This window comes from Trachurus trachurus (assembly GCF_905171665.1).
Source record: "Trachurus trachurus genome assembly, chromosome: 8".
NCBI lineage: Eukaryota > Metazoa > Chordata > Actinopteri > Carangiformes > Carangidae > Trachurus > Trachurus trachurus.
This window is the reverse complement of record NC_139905.1, coordinates 14,727,769-14,748,533: the sequence shown is the minus strand read 5'-3', so window position 1 is coordinate 14,748,533 and position 20,765 is coordinate 14,727,769. Positions and strand designations below refer to the sequence as shown.

Here is a 20,765-nt window from a genome sequence, read left to right as displayed (position 1 = left end):
ACTGTCAGCATCATATTTATTATGTACAATTGAAACTCAGAATAAAGCTTGGATTTTTTTTACAACCTCAAAGATTTCTTTGTTCTTTCCCACTCTGACTTGTGAGGTGTTGCTCATGCACAATTGCACAATTTCCATAAAATGTTTTGTGTTTTGTTTTTTTCTTTCTTTTTCTTTTTTTTTATCGAAAAGTAGCATGTGAATTACAAAATAATCATAACTGTGCATTAGGCCAATTAAACCACAGCCAATTCCCACAACACAAGAGTTGTATTTTGCCAATAATTCAACTAATTGTTTGGTTGGACGTAAATGCCAATAGAATAAATAAATGTCAGTAGAATAAATAGAAAGCTGCAACCAGTAGCTGTTAGCTTATGGCATTAAGCGTTAAGGTTGGAAACAGGTTAACTTTAAAAACATTTGCTTTCAAGTTGCTAATTATCATTTTGAAATTAATAATTTTGGAAATCACATCAGATTTTGTTCAGGTAAAAAGGTACACAAAATGTTGCTCGGGGGCAGTGAAGGTTTTTAACAGCACAACAAAGTTATAAGAGGTATAAGGCACATACTGTAGCTACTGTACTGCCTCACCTGAAAATCTAACTGGTCTTGTTATGCTTTGAAGCTTCAAATGTTCCCTCCTTTTGCAAAACAGTTACATAAATCTGAGTTTTTGACAATTAGCAGTTTGGTTGTGTGAAAACAAGAGCAGAATCAAAAGTAGTCCATTCATTAGATATCAATGTGCATTCATCGTCGATTTCATAAATAAACTTTATGCCATTGGATGCTTTCCAGCAGTCTTGTAGTGACGAACAGGGTCAGAATCTGGATCCCCACTGCAACGATGCAAACCGTCCCTATCAGGCCTTCATGCTGCTCTACCCAGCGGGAGATTCCTCCCAGACAACCGCCCAGGAAGATCACACTCTGAGCGGTGAACTCGTCGAGCTGTTGTGCCCCTAACCCACACTGAGAGTTCCACACTGTGCCGTTCTCCAAAGGGTCCACGCAGCACGTCGCTGGGACACCACAGGCCAGCACTCCTGGGGCTGAGCAGTTATAATATCTGCGGAAAGTGAGAGAAAACATAGAGCTCAAGACATTCCCACATCATGACCAATAGGTCTTTTATATAAATGTATCCGAGTTGGTCACACCGTACTCACATGTTGACCTCCCAGTCACGGTAGTTATCTGCCCCACAGCACTGAAGATTTGACTGAATCTCGTCTGTGATGAACCTCAGATCCACATCGTCCTGGTAGCGCACCATTGCCGTTAACATCCCTGACCGCAGGTAGGCTCCAATCTGGTCTTGTACGCTGTAGGCCAGAATGGCGGTCAACACCTGGGCCGTGATGAGCATCAGTACCGCGGCGGAGAACAGCTTCAACAAGCAGCAGTTCTCTCTTATTGCGCCCACGCAGCCCGACAGGCAGAGCATAGTCAAGAGCAAGCCCATAGTCACAAGTATCAGCATCGGGTCAGTGCCGATGCTGCTGATCTTCTCCTGAGCAAATGACTCTTTGCTGATGAGACCCCACATCCCCAGACCGAGGACCACCAGGCCCAGAACTGTGAACACCAGATTGCATAGGAACAGGAAATACTTTAGGAAATAGTCCATGAGAGAATAACTGTGGTGGGGCTGAAACCTTGTGAAAACAGAGGTCTCGTAGTCCTGTCCATTGTTTGACTCTGGTTGGTGAAATTCAGTGGTGACCTGGACAAGCTCCTGAGCTTCCTCTTTTGCAGAGCCTGCCTTTGGACACATAGGAATGCAACTAAATACCATAGATTTATTGGGCTAAGAGGTAGATTGTAATCAAATCACAAGTTCAAAAGAAACCCCTTACCTTTGGTATGAGTGGACTGGCCTCATTCTGCACACCGTCCCCCTTTAACCATGGCAAAGGAATCTTTTTTATCCCCAAGTATCTCTTCATGTTGTCGGCTCACTGGGAGACGAACCTCTCCCTGTGCTTTTAGCTGGTCTGAGTGACCGAAGCTAAAGTGTAGCACAGGGGGAACATTGGCTACAGTACGAACAGAGGAGCATGTGAGCAGAGGTGGAATAACCATGCAGTGTTCAGCCCCAGGCTCCTGAGAGATGTGGGATTTCTTCATCATGTGAGAGTCACAGTGAGGGGATTAGACGGTTATCACAGCATGAATGAGACCCACCCACGCGCACACATAGGCCTACACACAGTGGCAGATACAGATGGGACACAGACAAACAAGACAATTGATGTTAAGTTTACTCACATTAACCACAAACATGTCATAGTTTTCAACTGTTATGTCATCTTTTAACTGGGTATGCAAAGTAACAAGTAGGACAGTTCCTTATAGAAAATGGTGCGTTTCGTCCTACTAGCTAAAAGCACTGCTGACACCAAAAGATGAAAATTAAATTAAGATGGGAAAAACAACTTGTAATTTGATATGTGCAGGTTCAAAAATAAAAACTTAGTGACACCAATCCACGTAAAACTGTTCTTGATATTATAAAAACTGGAATCTGAGGACTTTAGCACATTGTTGAATCAGCTACAAACTCAGCTAATCTCATGTTTGGGCCTCAGTTTCCTGACATTTACTGCAGTTGTTTCCAACCAGGCAGTCAAGGCCTCCACAGGGAGCGTGCAAAAAATATTAATGTTTGTTTTCCTTCATGCAAATTAGTTGACATTTCACCTCGTCATGGCTCAACTAAGGAAAGAAAAACAACTCTTGTTGGCCCCAGTGATGATCAACATGTGCCGGCGGTCGGCAGCTTTTAGACCCTCATTTCACATAATCTGTATTTAATTGATGATTGAATGATTTAAAATTCTTTTGATCACATTTATCCACTAGTTTTCATCACATCTCACCAGATCACAAACATGATCTTGGTTTTCTCTGGCTAGGTGCTAATTAGGATCAGCCCTACTCCAATTGTGATGTATCTGAAGCAGCCAAAACTGTTTGGCTAAGCACTATGGACTAACTGTAGTTATTTACAAGCTTCACTGAAAACAGAAGTTTCATTGTCAGTTTCATTCATTTTCTTTTTTTTTACCAATTAACATTCCATGTTAATAGCTCTTCCTAATCTTTCCAATGTTTCCAGGGACTGTATACTAACAGACATTGCATTACTTTACTTAAAAAGGTCAAAGTTCAGTTTTATAAATCAGGTCCAATATCAGGAAAATACATTCCTAATTGTTATCATGTGAGCCATTTAATGTCAGTTTGTGGTTAAAGCTGTTTGGCTAAAAAAGACATGACTGGTCACCTGGCCCTGCTATGATGGGATGGAATAAATCTTGCCTGTTGGAATATAAGAGGATCAATCAAAGTGTAAAATTTCCACCAACTATCTCAACAGATTTAAGAAAGCCCAGGCAGCTCTGGTGCACTGCCAGAGGAAATGAGCCCTGTAAAAGAGCAGACAAACTTCCTGTGCATGAAATATTACATACAGTATGTGTCCGAATGAAGGCTTAGGATGATGCACACAATGCATGAATATGTCATAATGACTGAAGTACATGCACAGAACCCTAGAGTGATATAACACATGGTGCAAATCTGTTTGGTGCTTCCAAGCTGCAGCTTTGATAAACAGCACCTTCCTTTTATGAGTGAGAGGCTGTGATCCAGGCCTGTTAATGATGCATTTTACAGGCTCCTTTTTGGCTGTCGCTGCTTTAGCAGAAACAAAAATTGCTGCATGACGGCTCCTCAAAATGTTGTTATTTTCCCACTATTCTGAGTTCTGCCTCTGAACTCTTTTCCCACGTGGAACCACAACACTAAAAAATCTTTGCAGAATATGCCAAGCAGGTCTTCACATGAGAAAGCAGCAGTTATTGAGGCATTTGATTTTTATATATTTACCACCACTACCAATGTTATGTTTGTATTTGTAAAAAAAAAACTACACCAATACTGAATTGTACAAACTGATACAAAAGCGCTTATCCTGGAAAAAACATTATGCTGACATGGAATTGAATGCAGTATTGCAGTACCTCACGATGACCATTGGAGAGCAGCAATGAAACCTTTCAAAATAAGACAGAAGCACTGGCAGTGTCTCTTTTATCCACCAAATGTGTAAGTACAGGTGGAAGGTGGTAATTAGTACAAATCCAGTTTGGTACAGCTGAAGGTTGTGTTTAATCTAGTTTGGCTCAAACAGAAATAACAAAATGTAGCATACCTTATTTTTTTCTACATTACATCATACTTATTGACTTCATTATGATGACATGCTCTACAATTTTTAATGTAGAACATTAAACTAACTCCAAATGACTTATCCCACCATCTTGCTCAGTTAGGCAATAACAAGCGACTACATCATCCTCTCGGTCATCTGTCCCCCTTTACAAGCCCTTACAGTCACATGATTCCTTTGAAACACAATAATCCTCAAGGTGCACCTTCTGTTTGGCAACAATCTTTGGCCATGAGAGTTGATATATTCCATCTTAACTGTCCTCTAAATATCGCTCTGATAAACTCATTATGACGAGATGTGAGTCAATAACAAGCAGCAAGTGAGAGAGCACATGTGATAGCGAGTTAAAAAACAGAAAAGAAACAGACAGAGGAGGCCTGGCTATCTCACCCTCTGGCTCTGCTGGTCCGCTGCTGTCATTCTTTCCTCTGCCTGCGCTGGCCTGAGCTGCAGAGAGCTGGAAGGAAGTCGACTGTCTTCTGCTGCAGACAGAGCCTGGTGTTGGACTCCAGATGGGACTCGAGAGGCCTATGAAGCCGGGCATCGGTCCTGCCATGAATCTGTTTCCATATCAATGTGTATTAACAGAAAAACAAATTCTAATTTATTGCATCGATCGTTGACCTCTCAGATATGTCTGTGATGTTACAGCTGCCTGTTTGATACTGCAGCTAATGTTTGTGGTGTCCTGGAGATGGATGTTCACCTGTATTCATACCTCAAGTACTTGCATTTCTACAGTGTTTCCATTGCTATTTTATAGTACATTTTACATACATGATGTGACCATACGTGAAATATAATGCATTAAACTCCAATAACTACATGGAGTTTATATTTAAAAAAAGAAAAATAATAGTAATAGAGAAACCTTTATCTTGATATTTTCCTTTAATTTTCCTATGAAACCTCTGTAAAAATAAACTGGATGCAAAACTTTTACTTCTACTGTGAGGTATTATTATTTCATATTATTATTTCTAAATAAAATTTCAGAATACTCATTCCTCTGCTGCCTGTAAAACACAAACCTTCTGTCAGTGCTCAGCTGCACGTTTCCACTGATGTAGTGGAAAATAACACTCTGGGCAAACAATGAACTCCAGTCTGCTTGGATCAAAAGACAAACAACCACCATTATGGTCAAATGTCAGTTGTGAGCTAATAAATAATTTATTTGAAGATTTTAAATGTTGATATAATAAGAATTGCTCGATGACATAATCTGAGATTGAGATTTTTTTTATTTTTTGATCACACTTTTCCCCGTTTCCAGATGTGTTTGAGGTGGTGGGAATTTAAAGTGCATTTAGCTGCCATTTCTTGAACAAAATCCAACATCTCATGTAGTGTTGTCAACACTGAAGATGTATGGAGCAGATACCACCGTGTTCATCCTACCTACAGCATGCATTAGGCGCTGTTGTCTCTGTGGGCTCTAAGTTGGTGCAGATGGCAGGGACGGTTGCCCAGCCAGATTCCTTTTCAGCAGTGATGGGTTGGTCTGCTGTCATATATCAATGTGAATCTGCACACATCAGCACAGGATGCTGCACACTCTTTCAAATGGAATTAAAGGAGTTCAGATCTGGAGCAGATCAGTGCTGGAATTTCTCGCAAGGAAAGGTATTTCATTTCAGAGCTGACAAGGAAAATCACTCCTTTTGCCCAGTATTTACTAATGATGGAAAATGTACTTAAGTGACATATATTTTTCTTCTTCTCTTGGGTCCTGCTGGAGCTATATGCCCATATAGATTGTGAACAAATCTTTCATTGCAGTAAAGTTTCAGAAAACGTGTTTATAATAAAATATCTGAATATGAAAAACAGTGAATCAGTGTCTGATCAACTTTATTACTAATCAATTGAAATGACTAACACCAAAGGGTCCTGCTGTATATTATGCCTGTGCAGATTATAAAGACATTCTTGTTTTAAGAGAGGCTTTGGAAACTGTGCTTATTTCCATATGAAATATTTGCATTCATGTCTAATTTGCATTAGACAGTGTCTGATCAGTTTTATCACTTATCAATTGAAATGATTGACACCAAATAATCTGTGCAGTCTTTTTTTTTTTTTTTTTTTTTTTTTTTAATGTTTAACTCCATTAAATGTGGCCCTTCAGGTTTTGATCTTCCCTGACAGCTTCTGGCTGGGTTTGTCATAGCCCAGATGCAGAGCAGATTGTATTACAGTAGGCAGTAAGAATGTTATGCTGGAACCACACTGCTACATCAAACACCTCTTCTGGATTTAGAGCCTATAGGCGTCTAGTCGCCCTACACCACACACAGCAGCTAAAAGACATGTGGTGGATAGCTGGAGAATAGATAGGGAGATCATCAGAACCTCCCATTCAGCCTCTGTGGGGTTATCAGTATCACAGGCTGCAAGATACATCTGAGAAAGGAATGAGATGGAAAATGTGTTTGTATTTGGGGAATTTTGCCTTCAGCACCATGCTGTGTGTGTTTGTCTGTGTGGCAGTGCACTTGTAGAGTGTCACAGCGCCTGCATCACTGAAGTGGGAGGGAGCAGGTGGGGGGAATGGCTCTGGGAGCTGAGGGAGGGAGTTATAAGAGAGTGCTGCCCAGGTCATGGTTTCTCAGTGCGACGCTGTCGAAGGATCGGACCTCTGAGTTTGCTCTGCTGCTCGACCTGGAAAAACACCTGGCACTACTTCACAGAAAGGTATCGTAAAATCCTCTGACTAACACTGATTAGCACTGTCTACTCTAGTAAATGAAGATGGAGTGTGGAAAATATTTTTTTCCAATACATATCCATCAGTTTTGCTTTATAAAATGTTGATGTTTTAAATGCTCTTATTTGAGGGACAAAATCTTGGATACCTTTTGTTGTTGATCAAAATAAATGTTTTTGAGCATCCAGCAAAATCGATTAGACTGTGATAGAATTTTAATGAAACATTTCTGGGATTTCTTTACCTCCAGAGCATTCATTTATCAGTCTTATACTTCTGTTTTTGTGGTTGAGGGGAGGAAGATGAAGATGGAGGGGGCTCTTGTCCTTCTCTGCATGATCTCAACGTGTGGAGCTCAGAAATGGAAACAGGAAACTTCCCGCTGGGATCCTAAAGGTCAGGGAAGTTGTGTCGTCACTCTCCACAATCTGTCAACAATTCATTTTTCATTACAAAAGCAGGTCACAACCTTCCAGTCAAGGTTGTGTGTAGAATGAACACCAGCCCACACAGCCTCACTATAAGTTTCTGTCTTCAGCAGAACACACCGACGGAAAGACTTGCTCCAACCTGACTCAAGTGTTGGACAACTGGAAATATGCTATTCTAACACAAGTGAAAGATCTGCTGATCAATGACCACGCCTCTGTCCTTCCTGAATACAACAGGTGGGTTACACTTACACACATCCACACCAGGATATGATATAACTGGACCGACTCTGTTCTGCAGTGATGATTCATGAACAAGCCAGAACAACAACCAAAAAGCTAAATCCAAATGTTGCGCAAGAGATGTGCAAGAATAGCAAGACACGCTGACGTCAGTGAAGATTTCATCGTTCCTTACAGTTGTATGAAATTAAGAATTATGTAACTCGCTTTACTCTGCTCGTGATTGTGGACTTGTCAGAACCACTAATGTGATCCATGATTACCATACACGGTTCAATACGAGGCTGACTCTGCTTTGTAAATTACCTCACTGCAGATACAGCGCCAAAAGAAAAATTGGAAGTGTTTCAGTCTCATGTTCTGATGAATACAGTGTTTCTGCCAGACATTGCTTGAAGTCATCAAGCCTTTCCTCTGGAGATTAAGCTCTGGAGCATGATACCAGCAACAGCCAGGAGAACATGAACAGCCCAGAATAACAGTTTCAGGTGGACAGCAGACTCAGTGTTACTAAACTTGGGCCCCAAAAAAAACAATCAATTTATTTATACTTGAGCCTTTTTTTAATCAACTAACATTATTTATGTCTGTTGTCCCGATGTTTGCTGCAGATGATGATGCTGTTTCTGCTCAACACAGTTGTGGCTTTCATGTTCATGTTGCCAATTTCAACTTGGTTCTCCTCTCACTTGTGCTTAGCAAATAAACAACGTTCCTGTTTCAAATGAGCTTGCGGAGTGCAGTGCCAAAGTTCCCTGATTGGTCACTCAGATACTGAAAACATTTGCTCTTTTGTGTTTTGTGTCCAGGATCCAACCTCTGTCAGATGCTCTGGGAGATCTCTACAAGCAGTTTAATGCTCTAAAAGACGAGCTGGGGGGTCTCACTGCAAAGTTTGACAGAATGGAGGCCTTTGTGGACGACCTGAAGGAGGGAAGATCTGCTCTGCCTCGACGGCCCTTGCAGAGGTTTCCCCCCAATGTTGGTCTGAGGTCTCCACTGCGAGCACAGATGAGAGCTCCCGAGAGGGCGATTATCACAAGGCCAGCGCTGGTCAGAGCGAGGAGGAGGGGGCCGCAGAGACCTCAGACCTCCTCTTAGAAATGCTGATGTGTTAAAGACGAATGTTTATATATTTTAGAAGAAGAAGATGAGTATCTATTATTTTATTGATGAGTGTGATGTGAGGAAATGATCACATGACTGACTTAGTGATGCATGGTGTAGAAATCGCCAAATTTGTACTTTTCTTTTTCTCTGCAATGTCACTTTTAGCCACAAGGTGGCAGCATTTATCAAATGATTTGGACTGTCCTGCTGCTCTATGTGTAAATGCTGAATATAACGTTACATAATGAATGAAAATGTATCTCAGATTTGTGGTATAACTGTTGCAATATAATACAGTTTTCTTTTCACAGTAATTAACACTGTATGAACTTTATTCTTTATTCTTTTGTGTTTTTTATTTGTTCGAAACGACTAAAAATAGATTCATGCACTCACTAAGCATTTGGTATACATTACAGTTATATCTAAAGTTTTTTTTTCATTGTCGTAATGATCTTCATAATGAGGAGATGAAATGAAAGTCAGTGGTTTTACAACCTTCAATATTAACAATGAAACAACAAAGATACAAAACATCTTGCAATGTACAAATTTTACATACTGTAACTGACACGAATAAGACATTTACTTAAAGACTTGCTCACTGATGTGCACATACTGTATCAGGTTCCTCTGTTTGTGTAATGATGGCTTTAGTTTTCAAAATTCACATTAAATCATCAGTAAAATTTAGATTAGAGTAATTTAAATGCCAACATCAAAAAAGAATGAACCAGCAGGGCCCTGACTTCTGTAATCCCGATACATCTACATTAGAAATCAACTTCATATGATCATATTAATTCACTTACAGCCAACCAAACACTGTATACTGCTTTTCATAGTTTCAGATGAATGTTCATGCTGTCAAACCGCCGTCCTCAGTCAGTGAAGCATCACCTCTCTACTCCTCCCTCTCTTCCGTCCCAGGATGCACCTGCAGGCCTCCTGTCCTTATTTATAGCTTTATGTAAATGTGACCAGAAGTGCCACTTGTATCAGTTATTTTGTTGTTAGTCATAGACAAACCATTTTAAGCTCATCTCCTCCTCCTGTCAGTCACTCTCAGTTTCAGTGTTGTATTAAATTGCTCCTCCAGCTCCTCCTCTCCTCATCCTCCAAACCCTCTCATCCGTCAGCAGTGAGCTCACTTTCCAAGCTACAAGGCCGTTCTCAGCTCACACTGACAACATGCTGGGGACCCTCTGCACTCTCATCACTGCTCTAACATGTAAGGAGGCTGACTTACTGCAGCTCTCAGCTCATGTTGGATTCATCAGTCTGTGTGTTTCTCTCGACTCTGTGTCATCTTGTTGTTTCCAGGTGTGAGTGGTGTGACGGTGGTGACACAGAAGCCTCCTGTTGTGACGCTGAGGACAGGAGAGACAGTCACCATGGACTGTAACCTGGGCTCAGTTACTGGCAGTGCTGCTCGCTGGTATAAACAGATTCCAGGAGGAGTTCCTCAGCATGTACTGAGCTGGTATCACAGCTGGAGCTCTGTATATTATGGTTCTGGTTTCTCATCTCCCAAGTTCACATCTAATCATCAGTCAACAACAGATTATCGTTTGATCATCAACAATGTAGAGGAGGGAGACTCAGCAGTTTATTACTGTAGCACATGGGACAACTCTGCTAAGGAGTGGGTATCACAGTGATTTACACTGTGACAAAAACCTCCTCACTAAACACTTCTGCTTTTTGAGACTCTGGCATATGTTGACTGTGTGAAACCATTAGGGTTATGTTTTTTCCCCCATGATTCTTAATAATTAAACAATACTGATAAATATAACTAATTAAAACACAAAGTATTTTACATTCAACAATTTCACTGTAATAATTGTTGTCAACAAATGTGACTCTTTCTTATCACTCAAGAGTCAAGTCATAGAAAACATGCAGCAACTTCTCAGAGATCATCCAGATCCTCAGATTCACATGTAATGTTTCCATTAGATGAATCAGAATAAACTGGACCCATTTCCAACATCCTAACTTTATTTTAGTTATAGAGATCTTATTTCAGTCTTGTAGGAGAGACTTCATACTTTGTCAGTGAATCAAAGACACACAACATCCAGCTCACTCCCTGCTCAAACATAAACACTGCACATACAACCTCAGACACAAACGACCAGACAGCATCATCACACACAGATCACGCTTCTTCAACAGTTTCTACCCGGCTACAGTCAGACTTTTAGCAAACACAAAATAACCCGGGCACATGGCAATACAACACACACCTCAGTAGCACTTGGCACTTTACACCTATTTATTCTTACATTTATTTACTTATAGACATAGATCTCTGGCCTTTTTAGACATTTTATGGCCTTGTCCTTTTTTTTTAATCCCAGGCTTTAGCCTTTTTAAAGTGTTTTTCATTGTGTCTTGTATGTCTTTGTGTGTTCTCTTTTGTCTCTCCACCTGACCTGGAACAACCGTACAAAAATTCCTATGTGTGTATGCACAAATGGCAAATAAAGATTTTGACTTTTGACTTTGACTTTGAATCAGCTTTTTAACCATGTGAAAATGAAGAGAGGAAAAGTGAGACATGATATGAAGTGGACTCATATGGAGGTATGAGGTATAGGTGAATGGGATGGAGGAGGGTGACAGTAATATGATCTGAAAGGACAACTGACAGCAGATGAAGAGATCCGATTGGCTGTTTGAAATAGTGGTGGAATCTGATTGGTTACTGAACACATCTGAAATCAAGTGATTGCAAATGGTGGAGTGACAGAGAGAGCTGTGAATGAATGAGACATAGAAAAAATCTTCCTTCTTTGATCTCGGCTTCATTTGTTTTTATCACAGGCCTTGGACATGATTTACACAACTTAACATTGAACTGCCACAAGTGTGTGTTCACAATACTCACTTTTATGCAAACAGCAAGTGACATGAGCTGTTTGAGAACATCACAGGTCATGAAGTTTCTGATTAATTTAAAGAAGACAGTGCTGAGTATAGAAGCTCCTCCTCCTCCTCTTCTCTCCTCAGTGTCTTTATAAGCTTCAGTCTCTCTCCTCCTCACACTCCAACCCTGCTCACCTCTCAGCTGGACAGTGAGGGACGTTTACACCACACACTGACAACATGCTGGGGACCCTCTGCACTCTCATCACTGCTCTAACATGTAAGGAGGCTGACTTACTGCAGCTCTCAGCTCATGTTGGATTCATCAGTCTGTGTGTTTCTCTTGACTCTGTGTCATCTTGTTGTTTCCAGGTGTGAGTGGTGTGACGGTGCTGACACAGAAGCCTCCTGTTGTGACGCTGAGGACAGGAGAGACAGTCACCATGGACTGTAACCTGGGGACTGTTACTAACAGTGGTGCTCACTGGTATTAACAGATTCCAGGAGGAGTTCCTCAGTAGGCTATATACTGAGGTGGTATCACGGCTCGAGCTCTGTATCTTATGGCACCGGTTTTTCTTCTCCCAAGTTCACATCTAACCATCAGTCAACATCAGATTATCGTTTGATCATCAACAATGTGGAGGAGGGAGACTCAGCAGTTTATCACTGTAAGACATGGGACAACTCTGTTAATGAGTTCGTATCACAGTGATTTACACTGTGACAAAAACCTCCTCACTAAACACTTCTGCTTTTTGAGACTCTGACACATGCAGAAGAAAACCAAACACAGAACACCAAAACACCCAAATGACAGTTTTCATTAAATAAATCAGAATAAACTGGATATATTTACAAAATCCTAGCTTTATTTTAGTCACAGATTCTGTTTTAGAGACCTGAAACATGAAACATGTAAAATGAATGAGCTTTAATTGAATCTGAAATGACAACTGACAGCAGAAGAAGAGATTAGGTAAAGTAAAGTTTATTCATATAGCGCATATGTGACAAGGTGCTGTACAGATTAAAATACATAAACAACTGAAATACTAAAACAAAGAACATCAACCAATCACAATACATAAACATGTACTCTAAACATGCAATTACTCTGAGATTATTAAAATGTCTGTCTAAAAAGGTGCATCTTTAGCTGCTTTGTAAAGAGAGTAACAGAACAATATCATTAAATTTCTCAAAACATTATGTGACAGAAGAAGTCTGAGGATATGAGAGGTCATACTGTTTCTTGATGAAGACTGTGTTGAATGTAGAAGCTCCTCCTCCTCCTCCTCCTCCTCCTCCTCCTCTTCTCTCCTCAGTGTCTTTATAAGCTTCAGTCTCTCTCCTCCTCACACTCCAACCCTGCTCACCTCTCAGCTGGACAGTGAGGGACGTTTACACCACACACTGACAACATGCTGGGGACCCTCTGCACTCTCATCACTGCTCTAACATGTAAGATATTCTTCTTCTTCCTTTCATCCTCCACATGTTCACACACAAACCTTTCACTCATGTCTTTCTCTGTGTGTGTTGACAGGTCTTGATGCAGCGAAGGTGTTGACCCAGACGCCTGCTGTCCACACAGTTTCTACAGGACAAGAGGTTGTTCTCAACTGCAACATTCAGAGAGATGATAGCAATTATGTCCGTTGGTATAAACAGGTTCCTGGTGAAGCTCCTCAGTACGTTCTGAAATTTCACCACTCTGATAGTTCACCAAGCTTTGGATCAGGATTCTCCTCAGACAGATTCAACTGTAAATCCTCATCAAACATAGATTATCTGTTCATCATTAAGAGAGCAGAGACAGGAGACTCTGCTGTCTATTACTGTCACACAAGGGACACCTCTGCTAATGAGCATGTACCACAGTGATTTACACTGTGACAAAAACCTCCTCACTAAACACTTCTGCTTTTTGAGACTCTGACACATGCAGTAGAAAACCAAACACAGAACACCAAAACATCCACATGACAGTTTCCATTAGATAAATAAGAATAAATTGTATATATTTCCATAATCTTAACTTTATTTTAGACACAAATTCTGTTTTAGAGACCTGAAACATGAAACATGCGAAAGGTATTTCAAACATTTTGAGTCAGTGAATGAGCTTCTATAACCATGTGCAAATGAAGAGAGGAAAAGAGAGACATGATATGAAGTGGATTCTGGTTAGCTGGTCCTGGACCTGTGGTGAATGGGATGGAGGAGGGTCACATCAATTGAATCTGAAATGACAACTGACAGCAGAAGAAGAGATTAGGTAAAGTAAAGTTTATTCATATAGCGCATATCACAGACAGAGTGACAAGGTGCTGTACAGATTAAAATACATAAACAACTGAAATAATAAAACAAAGAGCAACAACCAATCACAATACATAAACATGTACTATAAGCATGCAATTACTCTGAGATTATTAAAATACATGTCTAAAAGGGTGCCTCTTTAGCTGCTTTCTAACAGAAATGCCAACAACATCATTACATTTCTCAAAACAATATGTGACGGAAGAAGTCTGAGAATATCAGAGGTCATACTGTTTCTGATTAGTTTGATGAAGACTGTGTTGAATGTAGAAGCTCCTCCTCCTCCTCCTCCTCCTCCTCCTCTTCTCTCCTCAGTGTCTTTATAAGCTTCAACAGTCTCTCTCCTCCTCACACTCCAACCCTGCTCACCTCTCAGCTGGACAGTGAGGGACGTTTACACCACACACTGACAACATGCTGGGGACCCTCTGCACTCTCATCACTGCTCTAACATGTAAGATATTCTTCTCCTTCCTTTTATCCTCCACATGTTCACACACAAACCTTTCACTCATGCCTTTCTCTGTGTGTTGACAGGTGTTGATGCAGTGATAGTGTTGACCCAGACGCCTGCTGTCCACACAGTTTCTACAGGACAAGAGGTTGTTCTCAACTGCAACATTCAGAGAGATGATAACAAATATGTATATTGGTATAAACAGGTTCCTGGTGAAGTTCCTCAGTATGTTCTGAGATATCATCACTCAGTTAGTTCACCTGACTTTGGATCAGGATTCTCCTCAGACAGATTCAACTCTAAATCCTCATCAAACATAGATTATCAGTTCATCATAAAGAGAGCAGAGACAGGAGACTCTGCTGTCTATTACTGTCTAACAGGGGACAAGTCTGCTAAGGAGGAGGTACCACAGTGATTTACACTGTGACAAAAACCTCCTCACTATACACTTCTGCTTTTTAAGTCTCTCATTCATTTTTAAGGACAACAAATCCATCAACAAATTCACTCTATACTTTATTTACAGTAACATGAAAATGTCTGTCTTTGATCTGTTTCCATCAGACTCATTTTTTTTTTTTACACAAATTTCTTATTCCTGTCGTCTTCATGTTCTGTTCACTGGCCTACTTTTTACTTTACAGCCAATAATTACCCCAGGTCTCAGATGAAGCTTCCACTTAATGTTATAGAAGAAAAAATGTTTGAGAAATAAAAGCAACAACACTCACTCTATAATGTTCAACAAGTAACTGTGTTTTCATACTTCACAATATAAAACAACTTCCTCATTTATTAAGTTTACACCAATCACTATTTTCTTCAACACGTCAGATCAGGACTTGATTCAGGCTCTGACCTCCGGCTGGATTAACCCGTTTGGGCCTTAGTTGCCTCTAAGTTCCCAGCATGCACAGTGCATGCTGTATCTAAAACTCAACTAGTAATGCATTTTTGTGTCACTTTTAAATTTGAATTATTTCCTGTTATGCTGCTTTTATTGTGGGAAAATCTAAGAGAAGGTGTTGAAATAAATGATGTAAAAAAAAATGAATCTTCTACCACGGCTGCAGTTGATAATGATGAATGTATGATGCTCTTCTGGAGGAGAACATGTTCATCATCATGAATCTGAATTCAACCATGATACCAGATATTTCAGCATTTCCATTAAACTGATGCAACAGAAGATTCAGAGTTAAATCCTCATGAGCAGCAGTGTTTTGTCAGATGAACAGACTGATGAAGGGAATGAGAAGTTGACAGTGAAAGTTGGTCTCAACAGGATGTTTCAGTTCCACTCCCCTCATTAGTGAGAGTCAGGAGGTTTTTGTACAGCCATGTGTACAAACTGAATCACTGTGGTATTCGGACAAGGCACCAAGCTGATTGTGACAGGTAAGAACTTTTACACTCATCATTAAACAAGACACATTTTAGCTTTTTGACTCAAACTGATGGAAAATAAGAAATGTACATGTGAGTTTTGTTTGAAAGATTTTATAATGAAATTTTAATGTTTTTATTCATCATCAATGTTACCAGACTGTAGCTTTAGAAGTTAAAGATCCTCTAATAATCACAATATTTGAAATAATTTCTACAAATGCTTCAAAGTTTGTTGATGGTTGAGGACAATTAACAGCTGGACATGATTTACAACAACAGGATCAGTATTTTCATCATTGTTAGCAAGTCATAAAACAGAAAAATGCCATGTAAAATAAACTGTCCAAGCTAAATTACAGTGGGTGAAATATTAAATGTCTAATCATAAGTGATCATTTTTAAACCAACCTGCGTTTTATTTTGTCTTTTGTCATGAAGGACAAAAAGAGAAACAGTAATCTATAAGGGACTGAAATAATTACATGAAGTTGACAAAGACAGAAAATGATTTTTTGAAATTGATCAATGTTGTCTATGTGATAATTGTTGTTTTTTAATTTGATAAATCTGTTACTTTGATGCTTTGTATGAGTCATCTGATTGGTCCTCATGTTATGAATGTGCTCCATGTATTTTCAGGCTCCAGCCTCCCTCCTCCTGTCCTGACAGTCTTCCCTCCGTCCAGTGCTGAGCTCCAGTCCAACAAAGCCTCTGTGGTCTGTCTGTCCACTCAGTCTGGGCCTTTTGCAGATGTGAGCTGGTTGGTTGGTGGGAGTCCAGTGAGCAGTGGGATCTCTACCAGCACCGCTGTTCAAAAACCAGACCAGACTTTCCAAATCAGCAGCTATCTGTCCATCCAGACGTCAGACTGGAACAACAATCAGCGTTACACATGTAAAGTGTCTTTGGGCTCCCAGACTTCAGAGAAGAGCATCACCAAGTCAGACTGTCTCACTGAAGAATAGTAGAGGAGCAGAATGAGCGTTTACAATCTGCTGCTTTACTCTTTGTGCTGTTTGCTCATTACAAGGTTTCCATGTTAGAAAAGCTGTGTCTGCATGCTTGTAATAAATGTAGTGACAGTTAGGTGGAGGTGTTGTATCAGCTTTGCTTCTTCTGCATTTTTCATTATTCATTCATTCAATAAAAACTCTGAGATCAAAATAAAGTGTTTGTATTTATTTTTTGTTTATAAAAAATCATAATGTGAAGTTAACCAGATTTTGATTTTCCTTTGATTTCTGTGCAGGACAATTACAGATCCTACTCGATGAGAATCTTAATTTGTAGATATATTCACTAATTCAGTCTTTAAAATAAAATAAAATAAAAATAAAGAGAGAGAGAGAGAGAATTAAAAAATCCAGAGTGTCACGGTCTGAATCATAACCAAATTTTAACAGTAGACAAACTGAAAGAACTAGAAAGGACAGTGAAGGACAACCAATGTGCCCTTGACTACCCCATCACCATTAAAGAAATACAGCACAAAATCAAAACCCTTAAAAATGGAAAAGCTTGCGGTATAGACAGCATTAACTCAGAGATGCTGAAACACAGTAACTTAGAACTCCAACTTGCCATGCAAAAACACTTCAACCTGGTGTTGGCCACTGGATATTACCCCAGTGTTTGGAATAAAGGTCTCATTTCTCCTATATTTAAAAATGGAGACAGGTATAACCCCAACAACTACAGAGGCATCTGTGTTAACAGCAACCTGAGTAAACTCTTCTGTAGCATCCTTAACTCTAGATTAATCACAAATCTTACTGTACATAATATTCTGTCTAAAAGCCAGATTGGCTTTTTACCCAAACACCAAACATCTGACCACATATACACTCTTCATACACTCATCCAACACCATGTTCACAGAAAACACAAAGGAAAGATATTTGCATGCTTTGTAGATCTAAAAAAGGCTTTTGACTCAATTTGGCACAACGGGTTATTTTTACAACTTCTCCAATATGGAATTGGGGGTAAAATATATGATCTAATCAAATCCAAATATTCTGACAACCAGTGCTGTGTTAAAATTGGAAACAACAGAACAGAGTTCTTCAAACAAGGAAAAGGAGTGCATCAGGGATGCAACCTGTCTCCTACTCTGTTCAATATTTATATCAATAAATTGGCCACTCTTCTTGAACAGTCCCCAAGCCCAGGATTAGATCTACAAGGCAAAGAAATCAAATTCCTCATGTATGCAGATGACCTGGTTCTCCCCAACAGAACATGGTCTACAGCAGAACCTCTCTCTGCTGGAGACGTTCTGTCAAAACTGGGCTGTAGATATCAACCTTGACAAAACCAAAGTCATGGTATTCCAAAAAAAGGCCAGGCTGCAGGAATCCAAACATGTTTTCAGGGTAAGAGGGACCACACTTCAGCATACAATGGAATATAATTATCTCGGCATCATTATCAATGCATCCGGTAGCTTTAACAAAGCAATAAATTCCCTCACAGATAAGGCACGCAGAGCCTACTATAGCATCAAAAGCTCACTATACAAATTCAATCCTCCAATTACAATTTGGCTAAAATTATTTAACAGTATAATAAAACCCATACTTATGTATGGAAGTGAAGTGTGGGGCCCTCTAATGACACAGAGGCACACCTCGTGGGACACAACACCCACAGAGAAATTTAATCTTCAGTTCTGCAAAGAAATCCTCAAGGTCCATAGAAACTGTCCAAATCATGCATGTAGAGCAGAGCTGGGACACTTCCCTCTCTCTCTACACATGATTAAAAGGTCAATTAAGTTTCAGGTGCACTTAGCACAAGCTGATCCTGACTCCTATAACCACAGAGCCTTTCTCTGTAACAGCCTCTGCCCAGAGACAGACCCCCTGAGTAACACCAGAGAAACCTACCACCTCAAAATCGAAGACCTCCAAAATCTCTCCAAAACTCACCTAATATCAATCGACAAAGAGAACAAAATAAATTATTAACAATTGGAAAAATGAAATTAAAACCATCAACAAATTAGAATGTTATCGCTCACTGGATAGAGAATACTCTCCAGCACAATATCTAATAAGTGTACAAAATCCCAAACAAAAACACACATTGGCAATGTACAGGCTCTCTGACCATCAACTAGAGGTGGAAAAAGGTCGGCATAAGAAAGAGTGGAAGCCCAGAGAACTAAGAACATGTAAACACTGTTCTTCAGGAGAAACAGAAACTGAGGCCCATTTTCTCCTCTCCTGCCCTCTGTACCAAAGTGAGAGAGAGGTGTTCATACAAAAGATAACTGCAGCAGATCCATCATACCAAGGGAAAACAGGTGACGATCTGTTAAAAGTATTTCTGGGAGAAGATCCACAATTTGCTAAATTAGCTGCACAATATGTAACATTCTGCCACGATACTAGAAAAGTACACGAATGCTGATCAGAACCACTATTGATGTCATTTAATATTGTTGTTGCTTTTTATTATCATTTGTTACTATCAGAACCATTATTGATGTCACTTAATATTGTTATCATTTTTTTTTATTTTCTTTTATTATCATTTGTTACTCTCATCACTTAAGAACAATATGTGTATGTTTTATATAGTATATAACAACTTGCAACAGTCTAATGATGCCCAATCTTACCACACATATTTATTTTTTGTTTCATGTGATGTAGACTATGTATAAGAGAGAGAGAGAACTTGATCAGCACACACATGCATGCTCTCACACACGCATAGGGTAAATCATTTTATGTATATTTTTATTTATTTGTATATTGTTGTATATATTCATGAGTTGTACTGTGTCATTGATTACTAATGCTTTGGCAACATAGTTATTTTAACTGTCATGCCAATAAAGCGAATTTGAATTGAATTGAATTGAATTGAGAGAGAGAGAGAGAACTTCTCCAATATGGAATTGGGGGTAAAATATATGATCTAATCAAATCCAAATATTCTGACAACCAGTGCTGTGTTAAAATTGGAAACAACAGAACAGAGTTCTTCAAACAAGGAAAAGGAGTGCATCAGGGATGCAACCTGTCTCCTACTCTGTTCAATATTTATATCAATAAATTGGCCACTCTTCTTGAACAGTCCCCAAGCCCAGGATTAGATCTACAAGGCAAAGAAATCAAATTCCTCATGTATGCAGATGACCTGGTTCTACTATCCCCAACAGAACATGGTCTACAGCAGAACCTCTCTCTGCTGGAGACGTTCTGTAAAAACTGGGCTGTAGATATCAACCTTGACAAAACCAAAGTCATGGTATTCCAAAAAAAGGCCAGGCTGCAGGAATCCAAACATGTTTTCAGGGTAAGAGGGACCACACTTCAGCATACAATGGAATATAATTATCTCGGCATCATTATCAATGCATCCGGTAGCTTTAACAAAGCAATAAATTCCCTCACAGATAAGGCACGCAGAGCCTACTATAGCATCAAAAGCTCACTATACAAATTCAATCCTCCAATTACAATTTGGCTAAAATTATTTAACAGTATAATAAAACCCATACTTATGTATGGAAGTGAAGTGTGGGGCCCTCTAATGACACAGAGGCACACCTCGTGGGACACAACACCCACAGAGAAATTTAATCTTCAGTTCTGCAAAGAAATCCTCAAGGTCCATAGAAACTGTCCAAATCATGCATGTAGAGCAGAGCTGGGACACTTCCCTCTCTCTCTACACATGATTAAAAGGTCAATTAAGTTTCAGGTGCACTTAGCACAAGCTGATCCTGACTCCTATAACCACAGAGCCTTTCTCTGTAACAGCCTCTGCCCAGAGACAGACCCCCTGAGTAACACCAGAGAAACCTACCACCTCAAAATCGAAGACCTCCAAAATCTCTCCAAAACTCACCTAATATCAATCGACAAAGAGAACAAAATAAATTATATTAACAATTGGAAAAATGAAATTAAAACCATCAACAAATTGGAATGTTATCGCTCACTGGATAGAGAATACTCT

The 20,765-nt window shown here is 39.7% G+C and overlaps 3 protein-coding genes across 3 annotated transcripts; 2 read left to right on the top strand and 1 right to left on the bottom strand.

Annotated features, from left to right (window-relative positions):
* Positions 1-768: 768 nt before the first annotated feature.
* tspan10 (tetraspanin 10) lies at positions 769-1,955 on the bottom strand (the record flags this gene model as incomplete). Its single annotated transcript, XM_083977013.1, has 3 exons — positions 769-1,075; positions 1,176-1,777; positions 1,866-1,955. 3 exons carry the CDS (start codon positions 1,953-1,955, stop codon positions 769-771), a joined length of 999 nt encoding a protein of 332 aa, XP_083833139.1.
* A 4,844-nt stretch (positions 1,956-6,799) lies between these two features.
* Positions 6,800-9,053, top strand: LOC310989860 (uncharacterized protein; the record flags this gene model as incomplete). Its single annotated transcript, XM_083977012.1, has 4 exons — positions 6,800-6,943; positions 7,250-7,352; positions 7,498-7,624; positions 8,440-9,053. 4 exons carry the CDS (start codon positions 6,800-6,802, stop codon positions 8,729-8,731), a joined length of 666 nt encoding a protein of 221 aa, XP_083833138.1. The 3' UTR covers positions 8,732-9,053.
* An 878-nt stretch (positions 9,054-9,931) lies between these two features.
* On the top strand, positions 9,932-16,884 carry LOC310990589 (immunoglobulin lambda-1 light chain-like; the record flags this gene model as incomplete). The annotated part of the gene is made up of 4 exons (XM_083978027.1): positions 9,932-9,971; positions 10,064-10,385; positions 15,763-15,800; positions 16,431-16,884. The coding sequence occupies 4 exons, from the start codon at positions 9,932-9,934 to the stop codon at positions 16,754-16,756; spliced, it is 726 nt and encodes a 241-aa protein (XP_083834153.1). The 3' UTR covers positions 16,757-16,884.
* Between the last annotated feature and the right edge of the window lie 3,881 nt (positions 16,885-20,765).